Here is a 20,943-nt window from a genome sequence, read left to right on the forward strand (position 1 = left end):
ACTTCTCTCTAATCAATCATATACACTGCATCCAGAGGTTGGCACATCATAAGCACCATGAGTAACCGACTTCCAACAGAAATGAAATAAATGTAGCACATAAACCCTTGCCAAGTCTTTGTATTTTTTTAAGCTTCTCTATTAAACAATCACTAGTTCTTCTGGTACAAAACTAAACTATTATCTTCCCATAAAAACCTGTTCCTCCTTGGGAATGCAAGCTGGTGCAGCCACTCTGGAAACCAGTATGGAGGTTCCTCAAAAAACTAAAAATAGGACTACCCTATAACCCAGCAATTGCACTACTAGGTATTTAGCCAAGGGATACAGGTGTGCTGTTTCAAAGGGACACATGCACCCCCATGTTTATAGCAGCACTATCAATAATAGCCAAAGTATGGAAAGAGCCCAAATGTCCATCGATGGATGAATGGATAAAGAAGATGTGGTATATATATATATGTATGTATACACACACACACACACACACACACACTGGAGTATTACTCGGCAATCAAAAAGAATGAAATCTTGCCATTTGCAACTACATGGATGGAAATGGAGGGTATTATGCTAAATGAAATTAGTCAGAGAAAGACAAAAATCATATGACTTCACTCATATGAGGACTTTAAGAGACTAAAACAGATGAACATAAGGGAAGGGAAACAAAAATAATATAAAAACAGGGAGGGGGACAAAACAGAAGAAACTCATAAATATGGAGAACAAATTGAGGGTTACATGAGGGGTTGTGGGAGGGGGGATGGGCTAAATGCGTAAGGGGCACTAAGGAATCTACTGCTGAAATCATTGTTGCACTATATGCTAACGAATTTGGATGTAAATTTTAAAAAAATAAAAAATAAAACAAGTTAAAAAAAAACACAAACCTGTTCCTCTTCCTTTTTATTACTATGGAATATTTACTCCTAGGAAATACTAAAACCTCAGGATCACCTTGTTTCTCCAGCTTCCCTCACTTCCAATTGACATACACTTTTAAAAATGTCTTTCAAATCTATGCAACTTGCTTTGAAATGCATTCAAAAAGTAAGATAGAGGTGCCTGGCTGGCTCAATCAGAAGAGCATGTGACTCTTGATCCTGGAGTTTTGAGTTTGAACCCCATGTTGAGTGTAGAAATTACTAAAAAAAATATAACCTAAAAAAAAAGTAAAAGTAAGCTACATAGGTATGATAAAGCAAATATAATAAATGCTAATTACAGAATCTAGGTGGTGGCTACATAGGTATTCACTGTGTAGTTTGATTGTTCTGTATGTTTGAAAATTTTTGTAATAAAATGTTGAAAAAAAGCTGTGTACATTCATTGTTCAAATGCTTGCCTTTTTTACCTCTCCTCTGAACTACTCTGAGAGCATAACTGAGCTGTTTCCCCAGTCCTTCCCATTGTAATCACCCTCTAAGATGGCTCCCAATGATCCCCTAGTGTGGTATTTTCACCTTTGTGGTGATGGCTCCCACACTGTACCGGAATTGGTCTCTGTGACCATAGCACATAGCAGAATTGGTCTCTATGACGCAGAGCACACAGTGATGGTCTATCACTTCCACGACTGGGTTGTAAGACACCGAAGCTTCCAGCTTCCATCTCAGCTCTCTCTCTCTGATGACTCATTCTGGGGTAACATGCAGATCACCTAGGGATCTTGTTAAAATACACACTTGATTCTGGAGGGCAGGGGCAGGGCCTAACATACATAATTTCCAACAAGCTCTTAAGGGATACAGATGCTGCTAGTTCAGGAAAGGTGCTGTAAGTATAACTAACAAGTTAAGGAAAGAAAGAAAACAGGGATAGTTAGATTTCCATTTTCTTCCCCTGCATATTTACATATGTTAATACAGAGTCAAGTCCTTGTAGTGGTTCAATGCAACATCACCTCAGTATCTTTAATTCTATACAGCAGTGCTTCTCAAACATAAACAAGCATAGAATCACCTGGGGATCTTACTAAACTGCAGCATTAAGTATGGAGTAGGAGAGATTCTGCATTTCAAACAACCCCCAGGTGACACTGAAGCGTCTGGTCCATGGACCGCATTTTTTGAGTAGTAAGATTCAAAAGTCTCCTATATATACCTCCCGGCCCCCAGAGAGAGAGAGAGAGAGAGCGCGCGCAGCGCGCGAGATAGAGAGATAGAGAGAGAGAGAGAGAGAGAGAGAGAGAGAGAGAGAGCGCGCGCGCGAGCGCGCGAGCGTGAGCACGTGTGCACGCTAATGAGCATGGGAGAGGGGCAGGGAGGGGGAGAGAATCTCAGGCAGGCTCCACACTCAGCATGAAGCCCAATGCAGAGCTCAATCCCACGACCCTGGGATCATGACCTGAGCCAAAATCAAGAGTTGAATGCTCAACCGACTGAGCCACCCAGGCGCCCCCTCCTATACCTTTTGTTTTTTGACATATTTGATTATATAAAAATGTAAAACTTATTACATGTCAAAAACCACATTAAGTTAAAAGACAATGGATTTGGAAAATACATCTGCAACATCTGACAACATGCATATCTTTTGCATCAATTTTCTATTGCTGTGTAAGAAATTGCCATCCTATGCTTTTCAAGTTTCCAGAACACTAACATGAAAGATAAATTCTTGAAATGGTTTACAAATACCCATAACACATTCCAGCTTCATCGCCAACCACTCCTACTCCAGCACCATCACCCATCTTACACGCACACCTATGCTCCAACCATACCTTACAACATCCTACACAATTCTAAAATCTTAACTTCTCTAACCTCACCCAGAAAACACACTTTTGTCTTCAGAATACTGCAAGTCCAAGGAGAAGTGTATCGGTCCTCTCTTTTCTTTCCCCTAATCTTCGGTCTAGTTTGCCTACCTATAAGCCAAGCATTTCATCACTCTGATCCCATGAAACTAAAGTTCCATTGCCTGCTTATTCCAGATTTAGACAAAAAAATATATAGCCCTTCTTCACAATTAACCGCTACTACAACATGTTGTTTCTCGTATAATTTTTTTTTTTAAAGATAGGACTATCATAGCATAAAACCCACCCTTTTAAAGTGTACAATTCAGGTGCACCTGGGCAGCTCAATCGGTTAAACATCTTACTTGGGCTCAGGTCATGATCTCTCCGTTCGTGAGTTCAAGCCCCACACTGAACTCTCCACTCTCAGCACAGAGCTGGCTTTGGATCCTCTGTCTCCTCTCTCTGTCCTTCCTCCGCTCGCATGTGTGCGTGCTCCCTCTCTCCCTCTCTCTTTCAAAAATAAACATTTTTTTTAAATAAAGTGTACAACAATTCTTAGTATATTCAGTATACTCAAAGTTGTGCAATCATCATCACTATCTAATTCCAGAATATTTTCATCACCCCAAAAAGAAACCCCATACCCTTTATCATCACCTCAGAGTCCCCAGTCCCCCTAGCCCCTGTCAACCACCAATCTTTCTCTCTACAGATTTGCCTATTCTGGACATTTCATATAAATGAACTCATACAGTATGTGGTCTTTCTGACTGTCTTTGTTCATGTAGCATGATGTTTTCAAGGTTCATCCACATCATAGGACGTATCAGTACTTATGTCCTCCCTATGGCTAAATAATTCCATTGTATAAGTGAACCATATTTTATCTATTCATCAGTTGATGGACATTTGGGTTATTTCCACTTTTGGCTGCTCTGAGTAATGTTGCCACGAACATGCCTGTTGGTCATAAAAACATGCAAGTTTTTACGTAGACATGTTTTCAGTTCTGTCGGGTACATAATTAAAAGCAAACTTGCTGAATAATATACTAACTCTACACTTGATGCCTGAGGAACTGACAAACTATTTTCCAAAGCACTGAACCATTTTACATCCCCACCAGCAATGTATGAGCATTTCACTACTACATTTTCAACCCACGAAGATGCTATTAATTACTGAACAAAAACAGAGGTGTGCACCTCACCATATTATAATTCTCTACTAAGAATACTGAAATTAGCAAAAGAGAGTATATATCTGGCAAGAATACAAGGAGTAAAATGCTGTAAATCCGAGTGTACAGGTTTCCCCTGCTATCTTGAAAGTAGGACATTCCTATGAAATCTTTTGCAAGCCAAAATGGCATAAGGCGAAAAAGCGATTACCATTAATTTTTATGAAAAACGTTTGCGCAATCCCAGACCCTCAAAATAACCTTTCTGAGGCTTTTCTAATACCTTAGGACATATCCTGCTGATGGATGCACAAAATAAATCGAGATAAAACACAGATGCTCACAGACACAGTTCAAAGCTATGGCAGCATGATACTGAGATGCGGAGTGCAGTTCCCAGGGAAGAAGCTTGGCGGTGCCACTCTCACTGCCCAGTTGCGCACTGCCTCTACAACTGCTTGCTGCAAAACAAACGCTGAAGCTATTTTCGCTTTTCACCTTTTTTCGTGAGAGCAAAACTCTTCTTCAGATTTCTTTTCCTTAAGTAAAAACAGGCACTAATGTAGGTATTTCCTGAAAAACCTGAAGTGGCAATGAGGTGAACCTTCAAAAAGCCGGGGATACCTCTATTGACCAAGTTAAGTGAGTTGACCTCTCAGAGCCAACTATTTAAGCATAAAATAGGGAGACTGTGATGACATTTACGTTGCAGCCGCAGTGAAGATTAAGTTAATAATCCAAGTAAAGGTGTTTTCTAACACTGATTATTGGTGATTCAATCCTGGGCAAAGTATTAGGGGCAAAGGGCTAAATGCCGGATCCCTCCTCTTCCTTCACCGCTCCTTCCCGGCGGGAGGGGTTGCTGAGTGACAGCGGGGGCTGCAGCCACCTCCCTTCTTGGGGAGAGCCGGCCATATGAGCCACGCAGGATAAATTGTTAGAGCTCGAAAAGCTTGGCCAGGTCACTCCGGCCCAACATCAATTCAAGGCGAGAGACTCCGCAGCCTGCTACTTAGCTTAGCAAGTCAGCGCAGTATCTTTCTTCCTTTTTTAATGGTAATAGACACATTTACTATGGTCGAAGCAGGAAAGGAAAAGCAAAGAGAACACAAGCATATCCCCCCGCCCCCGCCACGATTCCGGTCTCTGTCTCTCCAACCCTCCCATAAGGAAAACAAATATGAAACCCGATCCATTATGAACTCTGGAGGTTTATCAATCCCGATGGCCCTCAACCCCCACCCAAGACTCCCCTTATCGGAACCCCCTGGGACAGATGGCGCAAAGCTTACCTGGTGGCTTCCTCCAGCTCGACCTGTCTCTGACCAGGCGCCTGCAGAGGCATAGTAGCCATCGCCTCCTCCGCCTTCTCCCGGCCAGGTGGTCTCAGCCGGGCCGCCCCCGCGCACCCGCCAGGAAATGGGAGGCTGGGGAGGTTCAGGGCGAGGAGGATACAAGGGCGGAGGTGGGTGCATGGGCACATCTCCACCCCCTGGCCCGTAGTAGCGGCCATATGACGGGCCGTCACTGGGGCCGTAGCCCGAGCGCCTCAAGGCCGACATGGGACTCTACTGCCCCGAAGCGCTTCCCGCCCCCCACGACCGTCCCATTGCGCAGGCGCCTGCCCGCGAGAGGAACTGGACAGCAGTGAAAGGGGTCGGCCGACAACAGCCAATCCCAGACCCGGTCCCGCCCCTTCGGCTGTCGAGTCCCGACAATTGAGGAACGGAGGTCCGTGACTTTGGGGTCTGGGAAGTAAGAAGGCAGGCGGCAGCACCGCGTTCCTCAATAGGGAGAATACGTCTTCCCTGCCATCTAGTCAATCTAGATTCCGCTTCCCCTTTTATCAGGGATGGGGAAATGTTGTCTCTGGACCGCACGACAGTCCCGCCTCTTCCTGAGGACGGGCACGTGGTACCGGAAGTGGGTGGGAATAATATGGAGGCGTTTCCGGCAGGCCCCGGCTGCTGAAAGCCGGGGCAGAAGTGCTGCTCCTGGTCGGGGTCCTTGTCCCAGTCCCGCCCAGGCGGCGACTGCGGTCGGAGGAAGGTGTTGGACACGCTGGGCCACCGCCGCTGTACACTGCAGCCTTATCTCAGCTCAAAATGAACTATATGCCCGGCACCGCCAGCCTCATCGAGGACATCGACAGTGAGTAGCTCATCTCCCCTGGATGAAGTCTGGGGTGAGATCCTTCCTCCTGGGCGCGTATCTCTTCGGGAAGGGGCTCGTAGAATGAGTCTGGGGCGGGTTGAGTGTGTTTTTGACACAATTCAGGGTGTTTGGCGTTGACATCCTCCACGTGAGTGAAGAGCCGCAAGACGCTCCGTTTGCCCACCCCCTAGCCGTCTACCTCTGCCCTGCCTCTCGCAGCCTCCACCAATCCCGGAGTCGGTAAGCCACAAGCTGTAGAATTTAAGTCCTGCTGTGGAAGGACGCGGCTACTGAGGCCCAAACACGAAAATTGCCCTCCCCCCGTCTACTGTCTCCCACCTGCGATATATCGAAGTACCAGGTTGTTAATGGTGGATGAATCAGAATAGAGAAAGGATTCATTAAGAAACGAAAAATTTAAGACCAACAGTAGTTGGACGTAATTGACACTAAACATAGGCTTTATGCTGTGTAGTCATTGCAATATTCTTCTACCGTAAGGGTCTTAAGCACTTTCAGGTTATGGTAGTAGAGATCGCTGTCAGACAAGATCTTGACTTTTCTGGAAAGGCTGAATCACTTCCAATTTTTTTTTCTTTTTCTGTTCGACAATTTTCTTTTATTCCTCCTAATAAGACATCTCTTATTGCCAGTAATTGTCCTGAAGATGAGTACAGTCCTGTGCAAAAGAGGAGCCAACTTAATAGTTGTCCTATCTTTCCTTTTTTCTAAGCTCTCATCTGTGAATTATTCCTCAAGCAACATTTTATAATTTTAATCGTGTGATCTGTCTCATTAACTTGTAATTGCTGCAGAATGGTTTACATGGTTTTGAACAAGTCACAACAATCACAGTTACTGTGTATGCAAATTTAAAAAGTGAGTCTGTGTGGCCCCTGGCTGGCTCAGTCAGTAGAGCATGCGACTCTTGGTCTCTGGGTTGTGAGTTTGAGCCCCACGTTGGGTGTAGAGATTACTTAAAAATAAAATCTTTAAAAAAATAGTAAAATAAGGGGCACCTGGATGGCTCAGTCAGTTGAGGGTCCAACTTCGGCTCAGGTCATGATCTCGTGGTTGGTGAGTTCAAGCTCATATGGGGCTCACTGCTGTCAACTTGTCAGTGTAGAGCCTGCTTAGGATCCTCTGTCCCCCTTTCTCCATCCACCCCCCCCCCCCACTTGTGCTCTCCCAAAACTAAATATTAAAAGATGATAATAATAAAATAAAAAGTGAGTCCATGATCATATTCTCTTTTTATCATTGTCTGAAATCATTTTTTAAATCAAAATTAGTGATTTTGCTGTGAAAAGAAAATGTAGTGTGAATTGGACCATATTCATATATGAATAAGAACTGCACAAGCTTATCTGTAATATGTAATGAAATCTTCAATTTCTGTCGTCTGTGGATGCCCTTTTGCCTCCACCTCTCGTTTTGTGTATCTGAATTATGTGAGGCCCCTAATACATTCTGCTGTTTTACTAAAAATAATGTAATAAAGCCCTCTAACCTGTTCTTTGTAGATTCCAAGCCCCTTCCTTTACTAAAAAGTTTGAAACAATTTCTTATGCACCCTTCACTACCCCCACAACCACACATACAATTTCATCTTCTCTCCTCAGTCTTTCTGCATATTCATTCATTGTCTCATCTGAGTAGGAAGTGTTTCTCCCTTTCAGTCTCTTTTATTCCTCTTTCTTCCCACTGCTTCTTCCATTAATACCCTTTTCCTCTCATATCTTCTCTCTTCCCCTAAATTCTTTCCTTCATGTATATTCTTGTGTGTCCATCTCCTATTTTCTCTCAGTTACGTCTCCTCAGCAGACTCCCATTCCTTTTTTCCTATCTTTACCCCCACACCTTTTGAATCTTCTCCATTTGACTCTACTTCCTGAGCACCTCCGTTACCCCTGCAGTGTGATTTTTCTTGTCATCATACTGCTGAAGCTGCATTCTTTTTTTTAAGTTTATTTATTTTGAGAGAGAGTGAGCCGCAAGAACGTGCGGAGGAAGAGCAGAGAGATAGAGAGAGAATTACAAGTAAGCTCTGAACTGTCAGCGTGGAGCCCAAAGCAGAGCTCAATCTCAGGAACCGTGAGATCATGACCTGAGTGGAAATCAAGAGGGTGGACACTTAACCGACTGAGCCACCCAGGTGCCCCTGAAGCTGTATTCTTGAAAGGCAGCAGTCTGATGCCTTCTTCTGGGTTCTTCCCTCCCCTCTGCAGCACTGTGATACTGTTACTACTAGATTCTTAATTGTTTTCTTTTCTTGATTTCGCCAGATTGATACTTGGTGATTTTATTACCTAACTCTCACTATTCCCTAAAATAGGTGGTCCCTTAGGTTCTGTCTTTGGTGTGCTTCTTTCTTTAAATCTCTAAGAGAGTTCCTGGACTTTAATAATTATATCACCTCCCTGTGGACTTATCCAAAATTCTAATTCTGACCTCTTTGACATTCCAGTCTTAACATTTACAACTGCCTGTTGACATCTCTACATAGGTGTCCTGGTTAGCACTTCAGAATCACAAATAGCTAAGCTTCTTTTATTCTTAAGCTTCTTTTATTCCCAACTTTTGATAAATGACCCGCCCTGACATGAAGACTCAAAATTCCTACATTTCCTTAACTCCTCTCTTCAGCACTCACCCCCTCCACCCTCCCACACCTTTACAAACTCAGCTGACCAGTCCCATCATTTCGAACTACATAGTGTTGGGGTGCCTGGATGACTCAATTGGTTGAGCATCCAACTCTTGATTTCAGCTCAGGTCGTGATCCCAGGGTTATGGGATCAAGCCCCACATCAGGCTCCTCGCTGAGTGTGGAGCCTGCTTAGGATTCTCTCTCTTCCTCTGCCCTTCTCTTGCATGCATGCTGGCGCTCTCTCTTTCTCTAAAAAAGAAAAAGGATGGGGCGCCTGGGTGGCGCAGTCGGTTAAGCGTCCGACTTCAGCCAGGTCACGATCTCGCGGTCTGTGAGTTCGAGCCCCGCGTCAGGCTCTGGGCTGATGGCTCGGAGCCTGGAGCCTGTTTCCGATTCTGTGTCTCCCTCTCTCTCTGCCCCTCCCCCGTTCATGCTCTGTCTTTCTCTGTCCCAAAAATAAATTAAAAAAAAAAATAAATAAATAAATAAAAATTAAAAAAAAATAAAAAAGAAAAAGGATCACACACAGTCTTAGTTCTCTCTGCCTCTCCGTTTCCATTGGGCTTGGCGTAGGTTTCTTTTTAATGTCTCACATTCTGCTCTCCCTTTTCTGCCGTTTCAGTCTTCAGTGTTTTCTTGTGAAGCATAATGCGAGCTGAACCTGCTTCTGGTACTTTTTGGACTTTATCTCCTGTGACTTCCCTTTACACCCCCAACTTTTAGCCAAACGTATGGATACATACAGACCTTTTTTTTTTCCTGCTGCCTAAATTACAGATTTCCCTTTCTCTCCCCTTCCCTGTCACTCTTCCCAGAGGCCAAAAATTATCTACCTTTCAAGGTTGAACTCAGATACTTCCTCCAGCTAAATAGTTTCTCTCAGTTTCATATAATTAAGATTTGCTTTCTTGTAATACTTAATTATAGCCCAAAGAAGACTACAGATTCCTTCAGGGAAGAATCACTGTCTTGTTTCTCTGTTATGCTTCTAGAAAGTACTTTATGGCATTAAAGAAATTAATGAATTTTGCTACCTATTCTAGCAACTGGCTTATTGTCATTCTTCAGTATCAGCTGAAAGTCACCTCTTCAAAGAGGTTTTTCCTAGCCACTTTCTCTCTCTCTTCATCATACTATCCTGCTGTCTTGTTTGTTATTCCATTGCACTAATCACAGTAGGTCATTTTTTGGTTTTTGTTTGCCTTCCTCCACCAGGAATATAAGTTGATAAGGTTGATCACTTTGAGTCTTCTCTACTGTATATCTCAGCCCCAGAACAACACATAGCTTTCAATAAATATTCATGAATTTTTGATCTAGCTGATTGTCAGCATCCTTATTTCACTTGAGGCATTGTTTTTATTTAAAACCTTCCCTGATTCCAAAGGGTGAAATAGAAGCCCTTCTAAGTTAAGAGGAAAATAATTGTGGAATTAAGATCACAGAGGTCATCTAGACTAAATTTCTCAATTTGTGGATGTAGAAACTGACATGACACTGGGAGGGTTTAACTGCCAACATTAACATCTAGAGCTGGTAGTCATGCTTCCGTGCTCCTCACCCAGTCCTTTGCCCACTCTGCCACACGCTTCTGCTCCTTTTCACCACGACTGTTGTCATCTAAACCCCAGAATACCTTGGTCCTCTTTCTAATTTCCCAATGAACTCTGCCATAAATACATTGGAAGAGGAAGTGGTGGAGCTTAAATTGCTATTAACTTTTTTTTTTATTGTTAATACTGTAAACTAGTCCTGAAGCTAACAGTTCTCATTTTTTAAAGATCTTTTTTCCTCTCCCCAGAAAAGCATTTGGTCCTGCTTCGAGATGGAAGGACACTTATAGGTTTTTTAAGAAGCATTGATCAATTCGGTATGTACTAGTTGTGGAGTCTTATCCTCTGGATAATGAGAGACACCATTGTTATGTATTTTTGTGTTAATTCATGTTGAAATTGACTTACCTGCAGCTTTCTCAAGTGTCTGGCATAATGGAATACTGTTTTGAGTCATTACATCATTGTTTTCTAAATTATGATTAGGTGATTCAAAAGCTAGTATTTACAAGTTCGTATTTCTAAAACTGGTTTTCACTAGAACATACGATTACAATGTTTTGGACTGTTTTTTTATTTTCCCCAGTAGAGGGAGCCAAATGATAGAAATAAACTCAGTCCACTGAAAAAGCTGCTCATTTGTACATTGGCTTGGGTGCCACTACTCTTCAAAGCAGTTCCTGCACTGAAGGTAATCCCTCCCTGTCCAATGAAAGTTGGATAGAAGGTATTTCCAGAAGCTTTTTAGGGATCCCAACGTTAAGTTCAAGATTTTACACTTTAGGGATACATCAGACTCAAGAGTCTTGATCTTTGTTTTGCACCTTGCATTTTTCTAAAGAGATATATATTTGCTTCTGTTTCAAGGAACTTCTCAGTTCATACCAACATTTGTTGGATCTCTGCTAGTGGATTTGGGCATGGGGAAAAGTAACATAATTGAAACACTTTATAGGAATTGGGGAAGATAACAGATATTTGCTTTTCTTCAAATAAGACAAATAGTACCAATTTTAAAAGAAAAGTAGTTACTCTTAACAGATTAGAGTTCTGAATCTTAAGTCAAATTTGTCTAATTATTTTGGGGGGGGGGGAGGGAAATAGCAAATTCTTTATTCTCAGTTTACCAGGTATGGTTATCTGACAGTGTGAAAAAAAGTTTTTGTATGTCATAACCCATGGATACCTGCACTGGGTTAAATGAATCCTAAGTACTGAAACAAAGTTAAATTTTTGGTAAATCGTCATATACACATACCCACACAACATACAGAGATTGCTTTTGTCTTAAAAAGTTTTGATATCTGCAGTTGTTTAGGCTTTAGAGTCTTCCAAGTGCCCTACTCCTTTGTATTTTCTTACAGTCATGTTGATATTTGCAATTTAACTGATAAAGGAAGTTAATTTTTGTGACTGATTCCCACCAACATTCATGCATCAGTGCAACATAATCCCAAATGCTCTCTCAGTTTGCAATTGTTTAGAAGTCTCTCCCAAGTGGTATGTCTTAGTGAAATAGGAGAAGACTATTTCAAATTTTAGCTTTTGACCAGAATTAGAAAGTTTTAAAATCATGTTCAGCTAAATCTTTTCTACTCAACTGATTATTTGAGTTGTGGACCTTTACCCAATAATTTGAACTAAATATCTTTGTTTCTTCCCTATACACTTATAGCTAATTTAGTGCTACATCAGACTGTGGAGCGTATTCATGTGGGCAAAAAATACGGTGATATTCCTCGAGGGATTTTTGTGGTCAGAGGAGAAAATGTGGTCCTACTAGGAGAAATAGTAAGTGAAAACTGTTAAGCTGCTGTGGGTCTTGATAATCATGCTAGTTAGGTTTCTTTTTGTCTTTTCAAGAAGGAAAAAATACATTTTTAACGTTTCTCCCAGCTTCTCATAGGAAACCACCAAATTAGCTTAGGAAAGCTAGAGTGGTAAAAGGAAAATTACAGAGAATAATTAACTTTGTTTCAGTGCCTCTTGGCATTTTAAAGATTTTGATCCCATTAGCAGCAAAGTATCATTGATTTTACCGGATACAAAAATACCATCTGGTACAAATATGTTCATTAATATATTATTTCTGTTATCTTTAATAGCAGAAAATTGAAAAACTTAATACCTAACTAGAGATGAATAGTTCAATAAAGAATGATTTATATACACTGGAATATTTTGCAGTCATTTAAACAATTGGTTACAAGTAGGTTTTCATGACATAAAGCTAATGAGCAGGGTTTGGGGGAAAGACACGTTGCATGTACAATATGATGTCCCTGTTTTTTAAGGGGGGAAGGGGAAGGAATGGCTGTAGGAGAAGCCATCTGTTACCAGTCCTGAGAATAGAGTTCAGCTTCACTTGGATTCTTAGCTCACAACTAAAGAGGTAGCTGTGTATCTATGCCAGGAAGACCAGTTGGCAGGTGAAAAGTCTTCTAACCTGTTATACTGTAGATCTGTGTGTGTGTAAATACATAACTGTGCATATACATATATGTAAGCATATATACATATAAAACTATTAGAAAATCATGTATAACTATTAGAAATACACTTTGTTTTTTAGCTTTTTAAGTTTTTTTTAATTTTTAATTTTTTATGTTTGTTTATTTTTTGAGAGAGAAGGAGAGCACAAGCAGGGGAGGGACAGAGAGGGAGACAGACAGAAACTGAAGCAGGCTCTAGGCTCTGAGCTGTCAGCACAGAGCCTGACACGGGGCTTGAACTCACGAACTGTGAGATCATGACCCGAGCCGAAGTTGGACACTTAACGGACTAAGCCACCCAGGCGCCCCTTATTTTATTTTATAAAGTCTATTTACTTATTTTGAGAGAGAGTGAGTGTGTGAGTGGGGGAGGGGCAGAGAGAAAGAGAGAATCCCAAGCAGGCTCCAACACGGAGCCTGACGTGGGGCTACATCTCACCAACCATGAGATCATGACCTGAGCCAAAAAATCAAGAGCGGATGCTCAACTGACTGAGCCACCCAAGTGCCCCTTAAGTTTTTAATTCCAGTTAACAGAAAAGTTACTGAGGCCAAGATATACTGAGATTGTTATATTAGTTTCAGGTGTACAATATAGTGATTCACAGACATTTTTAAAAGAAGATAAAACTTGACTTCATGTTTTACATAAAATATTTACTTAAAAATGCTTTCTTTAAAACCTTTGACTTTGCTTCTGATTATTGGGTTTGTCAGGAAAATCAAACTAAAAAACTTTGGCATTTGCTTAATTTTATCCTTTCCTATTTTGTTTTCAATGTAGTTTCTCAACACCTACCCACATCTTAAGTTAGGTTTACATAAGTCTTTGGAGTGGAGTGGTTTGGTCTGTGGCAATTTTCAATAATAAGCCATTTGAGAAAGTAAGAAGATAATTCTGCCAGGATCAGGTTGGTTTAGAGACCTCATGTTGAAACAGCTAGAGATTACTGATCAATATTATCAATAAATAGCAGTATTGCTAAGTGCTGCTATGAAATGTATGAAATGGTTTTTTCTAATTTTTAAAATGTTTTTGTGGTTGCTATTTTTGGTCCATTAGATCATTTTTTGCACTGTTCAGCAGTGGAAATTGTCATCCCGTCATAATATGTAAAAGTTGAAATACAGCACTCTGGTACCCTGGGGTGTGGGGAGTGGGGCTAGTAAATGTTAAGTTGTTGCCAGTATATTAAGAGAGCTAACCCCTCTCTGGACAGTAGGAGTGTGGGTGATTTTTTTTCCTTTGTTTATAATTTTCTCAATCTATTGTTTAAAGAGTAAACATATTACTTTGCTATCAGAGGAAAAGATTTAAGTTAAAATATTCATACATACTCTGCTTTGGTTTTATAGTTGTAAACACCACAGAAATGCTTTGTGTGCCAGTTAACGTTGGCACAAATGTACCCCTGTGTAGATGTATATGTGTGTGAGGAGGAATGACCTTGCATTTGTTCTTGAAGGTTCATTGTTTCCTAGGGGCCCTTTTGTGGAGAAAGTACTCTTATATGTTAATTGTTTGGATGCTGCAGAATTTCTACAGTGGTACCACTAAACTAACGGCTCAAGTAAGTTGAACCGTACACAGCTTATGAAATCAATAGTCAGTGTGAAGAAACCAAGTACCAGCCCTAGGGAAGCTCATACCCAGAAACCATTTAGATTCTGTGAACATCTTGTTTAAGAAGTCCCTGGATTCTGCCTCAAGGACAGTAATGCACACAGCCTTAAGTAGTAAGACTGCTTGTTGGGAATTGGCATCATCAAACCACATGCATAGCTTGATGAATAGCATATTGAAAAGTCCAAGAAGCAGTACACCGGGCTAAGACCTTATCTTCCCTGCAGCTGCTACCCATAGATTGTGAGGGCAGGTTTCATTTGATTAGATATGTTTTGCCCAGTACAGTTAACATTTGACCCAGGGCAGGACTTGTGTAATTTATTTGGCTTTCTTTCTAACCTCTCTGGTGAGAATCTTCCATCTGCTGTCACTGCCTGTGGCTTTCGAGGCCTTGGCAGGCATGTGAAGTGTTAGTATCCGGGGTAGGCTGGAGCATCTGGAGCACATCGTCGATGTGTTGATGCCTTCCCAGAATTTTATTACTGAAAATCATAGAGGAAGAGAAGAATACCTGTGTGTATTGGCCTTCCATGTTACAGAAACACAGAATTGTTTAAGGAGAATAAACAATCTGTGGATAATGAGATACTTTTATAGCAAGGTTCTGCATGAAAGGTTAGTTATCAAATGTTTGTAAGGTGTTCAGACATAAAAATATTAAGCATATGATGCCAGAGTAAGTGAAAAAATTAATGTTTGCATTGTAGATTTTTTTTAAGTCAGTATATACATAGAAAAATTGGAAGGATGTTTACCAAAATATTGTTCTATACTGGAATTATAGATAATCTTAAAAAAATTTTTTTCTGCTGGTCTGTTTTCTAAATTTCATACAGTGAGCGTGTATTTTTAAAATAAGGGGGAAAATGAGGCACTTGGGTGGCTCAGTCAGTTAAGCATCTGACTCTTGACCTCAGTTCAGGTCTTGCTCTCGGGGTCGTGAGTTCAAGCCCTGCACTGGAGGTGGAGTCTACTTAAAAAATAAAATAGGGGAAAAAATAACTTTTTTTTTTAATGCAAAAATATTTTAAATTAAAATAGTGGAGCCAAGCTGATTTTTAGTAACCTAACTGGTCTAATGAGGTTTTCCCTAGAAGACTTGTTGTCTTTGGGTGGGGGTACGTCTTTGAATCAGTGTTCTCTACCTTAGTGAGCCACAACCCCCAGAAATTAAGCTGACTTTGATCATGTAAAAATACAAAACTTATCTAAAGCCATCTTGGCCTCAGTAACTTTTCTCTTGTGTCCTTTGGGGCTGGGGAAATAGCTGTTCATACATATATATGCATATATGTCATCTTTTTAAGAAGAACAGTCCTTGAGTAATGTAGGACTTCAGATAACTTAAAGCTTTCTATACACACTGGTACTGATCCCCAATACTGTGTTCATCTAAGTATGTATTCTGTAGTAGTGTTGCCATTTCTCTGTCCTCAGGAGAAGGATGTTTCAGCCGTGTCACAATCATGAAAAATAACCCAAGCCTGGCATAGGAATCCATTTGCCTAAAGATTTATAATGTTTTCTATTCTTGGTCGTCAGTGGAAGTTTTTCAACCCTGCTTATTTTGTAGGACTTGGAAAAGGAGAGTGACACACCCCTCCAGCAAGTGTCTATTGAAGAAATCCTAGAAGAACAAAGGGTAGAACAGCAGACCAAGCTGGAAGCCGAGAAGCTGAAAGTTCAAGCTCTTAAGGATCGGGGTCTCTCCATTCCTCGAGCAGATACTCTTGATGAGTATTAAGTCATTTGCTCAGAGGCCATTGCTCTTGAGGCTCTCACTGAATGAAAGTGACATCCTGGTCTCCTCACACGTTTGACTAGAGACTGTAGAGTTTGGAAAGTCATTTTTATTTTGAATTCTTTCGCATGTGCAACATGAAGAAATCACGTGGCTTTGTTGTTTTTTTTCCTTTTTAATGACAAAATCATTGTTTAAGAAAAACCAGTAGCAAGGACTCCTTTCACACGTCACTGTGGAGCCAGCAACTACTTCTTTATGTTGTTCTTGTTCCAAATTAGCGTTCACAGGAGACATTCTTCATTTACTTGTAAATAAAATATGAATCTCCAAACTCATGTTATTTCCCAAGTTTGAGTTGCCTCCAGTGAATTGACAAATTAAGTTTCTGTTCCCAAAGGTAAATGCTGTCCACAGACTGCGACTGCTCCGTTCTGTGAGAGTTCCAAGTTGCTAGTGAGTTGTGAAGGAACATTTTCAGGTCCACCCCTCTCCCCTTTTCGTATTTTTGTCTGGTAAGAAAAACGCATTTTCAGGCTTGAGGAAGGAACTTTCGGTCCAGGTATGCAGTTACTGATGAGAACAGAAGCCTCAGTTTTGAGAAACAGCATCCCAACTGTATTTGCTGTCCTGCTTCACCGACAGCTATTCCAAACTGTGTTCCCATGAGATCCAGCACTTTACGAAGGTGACTTCTTCTCTAAATCTTCTGTTAATTTCATGAGGTTTTCCTGTTCTTCGGATTGAGTCTTGAGCCTCTTCTATGTACTCAAAAAGCACAAATGAAGTGGTGTTTCAGTGGCTGGTAATCTAGGTTATTCCCGGCTAACAACCCATGCGGATGCCACTTTGCTGGCATGGTGCTGATTGTACAGGGAGTGTAACAGACCGTGTTTTGAGAGTGCAGTGTAGTGTGATGGGCAGCATACTGAACTAGGAGTTCAAACACACTGGTTGGTAACTCTGTTCTCTCTGCTAATCTCTCTGACTCCGTTTTTGTTTTTGTTTTTAATTTTTTTTTAACGTTTATTTATTTTTGAGACAGAGAGCATGAACGGGGGAGGGTCAGAGAGAGGGAGACACAGAATCCGAAACAGGCTCCAGGCTCTGAGCTGTCAGCACAGAGCCCGACATGGGGCTTGAACTCACGGACTGCGAGATCATGACCTGAGCCGAAGTCGGCCACTTAACCGACTGAGCCACCCAGGCACCCCTGACTCCATTTTTTTTAAATGTGGAATTACTCCAGATAATTTCCTTTTTGTAGTCTGTTGAGCAAAGAACTTTTCCTTAGATATTTGTATCCAATCCCTATGTCTGAATTATTGACAGTATTAAATATACTTAACGTTTTACAGGTTCAGGTATTTTTAAAACTGCCCCAGATATCTGTAAACCATTTGACTGCTGAGCTATGCATCATTGGATTGATTTTAAAGTAGATAATTTGTTTTTTGGTTTTTGTTTTCTTTTTAATATTTATTTTTGAGGAGGGTACAAGTAGGGGAGGGGCAAAAGAAGGGGGACAGAGAATCTGAAGCGGACTCTGCTGACAGGCTGACAAGCAGCAAGACTGATGTGGGGCTCGAACTCAAGAATAGCAAGATCGTGACCTGAGCTGAAGTCTGACGCTCAGCCGACTGAGCCACCCAGGTGCCCCCTTAAAGTAGATAATTTGTGAAGAAACTATTGCAGGTAATGATTTATCTAGTGTTTTGCCTCTAATCTTACTGTTTAATAACCAGAATTTGTTATTAACACAGAAAGGGGAAAAAAAACATCACCAACCTTTGAAAAACCTGTGTATCTCTACAAGAATTACAGCATCTTTTTCTGAGCACCACTGCATCAGAACATCAGACACCTTCAAGAAATTGGGATTCACTAGGTTTTCTTGTTTTTTCGGCCTCCTTCAAACAATTCTGAATGCAGTATGAGAAAAAGGGACTTAATTTCCACAATAGAATTTCCCGGCCTTAGCAAGTTTTGATCATTGCTTTCTGACCTTTTGTCACACAAGCAGCAGCTAAGAGTTTGACCCAAAGGATGAAACAACTACCTGCTTCCTTCCTTGGTCTCCAGGCTGCTCGGCGCAATGGCTCGCCCTCAGCTCTGCCCAGCCCAGCCTTTTTGCAGATACTGAAATCTGGTGCTTTTTCTCCTGGACCATTGCTAGCCCTCTCTTCCATTATTAGATTTTGGAATCAACCTCAGTTCACACTTTTCTATTATCTTTAATACTTTCTTCCAGTAGGGGTTTCCATGAGGCTGCCTTCTAGGGAGACAAGGATAATCTACCAAAGCTCCTTTCCTGTCCATCTTTATTCTGATGACATTGAGTACAGCAGCGTATCTCTTTCCCAGCTGTTCTTTTTCCCTTTCCTTGGCCCTTGACCTTATATTGCGTGCTCTTAGCTAATTTAAACCACAGTGTCTGCTCCCCTCCCCTGGCTGTGATAAACTAACAGGTCCTGGATATTTAGTAAAGCCAGATAGTCTCACACTGTTCATTGTGCAGGGCTTTTCAGGGAAACCCTGTCAGCATGAACCCAGAGGTATTACATGGGTGAAGATGGCTGAAAGTGGTCTCATTTTGCTCCCAAGAGTATAGGGCTGGCAGGCTCAGGCAGAGTGCGGTACAGACAGCAGACGCACCAGGCAAGCTGTAGCCTCAGAGCCATACGTGAGATTCATAGCACTGCCCAGGTCAGGGAACCAATCCCAGGAACTACCTTACAAGAAAATACTAGAGGAGAAGCTATTAACAAACAGTTCCACACCCCCATTCTCCCCCAAAAGAAGTTCTATGTATGTACATATCTGTGGGGCATTTTTCACCTTTCCAAAGGCATGTTACCAGATGAGCTCCATCCAACTTCCTTTCTCATTAGAAGCCAGGGTTCTCAGGTAGAAAGAAGGCATCCTGGTTGCAGATGTTAACAGGCCGATGCTCTCGTGCGGAAACAATCCTGCAGCTTTAAGCTACAACTGACACCCTGCTCATAATGAAGGAAAGTAGCAAGAGAGTCTAGTCTGAGCTGTCACCTTGGAGTTATTGTGAGCTGAGCAGAGTGTCATCTGTGATAAAAGGTCACATGCGCACATGCTCTACCAATGCTGCTGATTCCTAAGGGTGACCCCCCAACCTGTTAGAACTACAGTTGACGAGGGGCACCTGGGTGGCTCAGTCGGTTAGGCATCTGACTTCGGCTCAGGTCATGATCTCATGGTTTGTGCGTTCGAGTCCCGCGTCGGGCTCTGTGCTGACAGCTCAGAGCCTGGAGCCTCTTCAGATTCTGTGTCTTTCTCTCTCTCTCTCTGCCCCTCCCCTGCTCACACTCTGTCTCTCTCTCTCTCTCTCAAAAATAAATAAACATTTTTTAAAAATTAAAAAAAAAAAAACTACAGTTGACCCTTGAACAATGCAGGGGTTAGGGACCCCAGCCTCCCCACACACACACTCAGTCAGAAATCCCCGTGTAACTCTTGACTCTCCACAAATTTAACTGCTGACAGCCTACTGTTGCCCAGAAGCCCTACCAATAACATAAACACCACGTATTCTGTATGTTCTATGTATTATGTACTGGATTCTTAAAGGCCAGAGAAAATGTTACTAAGAAGATCATAAGCGGGGCGCCTGGGTGGCTCAGTCGGTTGAGCGGCCGACTTCGGCTCAGGTCATGATCTCGCAGTCCGTGAGTTCGAGCCCCGCGTCAGGCTCTGTGCTGACAGCTCAGAGCCTGGAGCCTGTTTCAGATTCTGTGTCTCCCTCTCTCTGACCCTCCCCCGTTCACACTCTGTCTCTCTCTGTCTCAAAAATAAATAAACATTAAAAAAAAAAAGATCATAAGAGAAAATACATTTACCATCCTGTACCATATGTATCTATTTATCAAAATATCCACGTATACATGTACCTGCGCAGTTCAAACAGCTGCTGTTCTAGGGTCAACTGTTCATTAAATCCAGGAGAGGTCAGGTTTTTGCCCATGAGACTGAACATGTGGACAGCTGGAGCCAATGAACAACCAGCAGGAGTGATTAGTAGAGACCCTTACACTGAATATGGAGATGTGCTCTTACCTTAGACTACAGCCCTCCAAGTGTGAAGAGTGAAGAGAACTGATGTAAAAATGTCTGGAAGAGCATCCCAGGGAAACATGAGGTTGCAGGTAGGGGACGACGCATCAAGGTTGCTGGAAGGAAAGAACATACTCTTCTTTCAGCCTGTCTTCTTCCCAACTGCCATGCCCCACCCCCATCTTTCATATCACCCTCCAGCAGCTCCCAGATAAGAGCAAGAGACTGCTCGGTGGACGCTTGCTTTTACCAACTAAGCAGGTCTTGTATCCAGTTAAGTGATCCAAAATCAAAAGTAATTTTTCCTATCCCATCCCTTGATCTCCTAGCCTGAAAGAATTAGAAAACCAACCCTAGGAAATGGAGGCTGGCTGTTTACTCATCTGGGTGGGTGCACTTCGTTAGGACTCCCCTACCTCTCTGCTTCTCCGGTTCTGCCTGGGGTCTCTGGAAGTAGAAAATAAAATCAAGTTCTTCTTTTATTTTCTCCTATCTCTCTTCACCACTTTGCCTCTTTTTCCCCTTTTTGTACCCATTCCCCTTTTTAAAAGAAAAAAATTTTCCCCCTAATTCCAGCCACTCAATAGCGGTTGCTGTCACTTGGCTAAACCCAGGGGTAGAAAATGGCCTCAACTGTGGCTACTCTGGGCAGCCAGCTAGCCCCTAGCAAGGACAGAAAGAAGAGCGAGGGTTCAGTGCTGAGTGTATTTCAAG

At 41.9% G+C, this 20,943-nt stretch overlaps 2 protein-coding genes and 1 long non-coding RNA gene across 5 annotated transcripts in view; 1 reads left to right on the forward strand and 2 right to left on the reverse strand.

The window, feature by feature from the left end:
* Positions 1-5,615, reverse strand: part of BAG4 (BAG cochaperone 4) — a 29,937-nt gene extending 24,322 nt beyond the window's left edge. For all 3 annotated transcript variants that reach the window (XM_019440781.2, XM_019440782.2, XM_019440780.2), the window contains exon 1: positions 5,222-5,615. In XM_019440781.2, the coding sequence (XP_019296326.1) occupies positions 5,222-5,491 (270 nt within the window). In that variant the 5' untranslated portion in view covers positions 5,492-5,615. The remainder of the gene's footprint in view (positions 1-5,221) is intronic.
* A 257-nt stretch (positions 5,616-5,872) lies between these two features.
* LSM1 (LSM1 homolog, mRNA degradation associated) lies at positions 5,873-16,484 on the forward strand. Its single transcript, XM_019440784.2, has 4 exons — positions 5,873-6,080; positions 10,535-10,603; positions 11,962-12,077; positions 15,979-16,484. Exons 1-4 carry the CDS (start codon positions 6,035-6,037, stop codon positions 16,147-16,149), a joined length of 402 nt encoding a protein of 133 aa, XP_019296329.1. The 5' UTR covers positions 5,873-6,034; the 3' UTR covers positions 16,150-16,484.
* Positions 16,236-18,978, reverse strand: LOC128776516 (uncharacterized). The gene is made up of 2 exons (XR_008421610.1): positions 17,358-18,978; positions 16,236-17,128 (listed from the first exon to the last, which is right to left on the reverse strand). It is a non-coding gene; the product is annotated as an uncharacterized LOC128776516 (long non-coding RNA).
* Positions 18,979-20,943: the final 1,965 nt, after the last annotated feature.

This window comes from Panthera pardus, unplaced genomic scaffold, assembly GCF_024362965.1.
Source record: "Panthera pardus isolate Hobbes unplaced genomic scaffold, ASM2436296v1 HiC_scaffold_13, whole genome shotgun sequence".
Classification (NCBI taxonomy): Eukaryota; Metazoa; Chordata; class Mammalia; order Carnivora; family Felidae; genus Panthera; species Panthera pardus.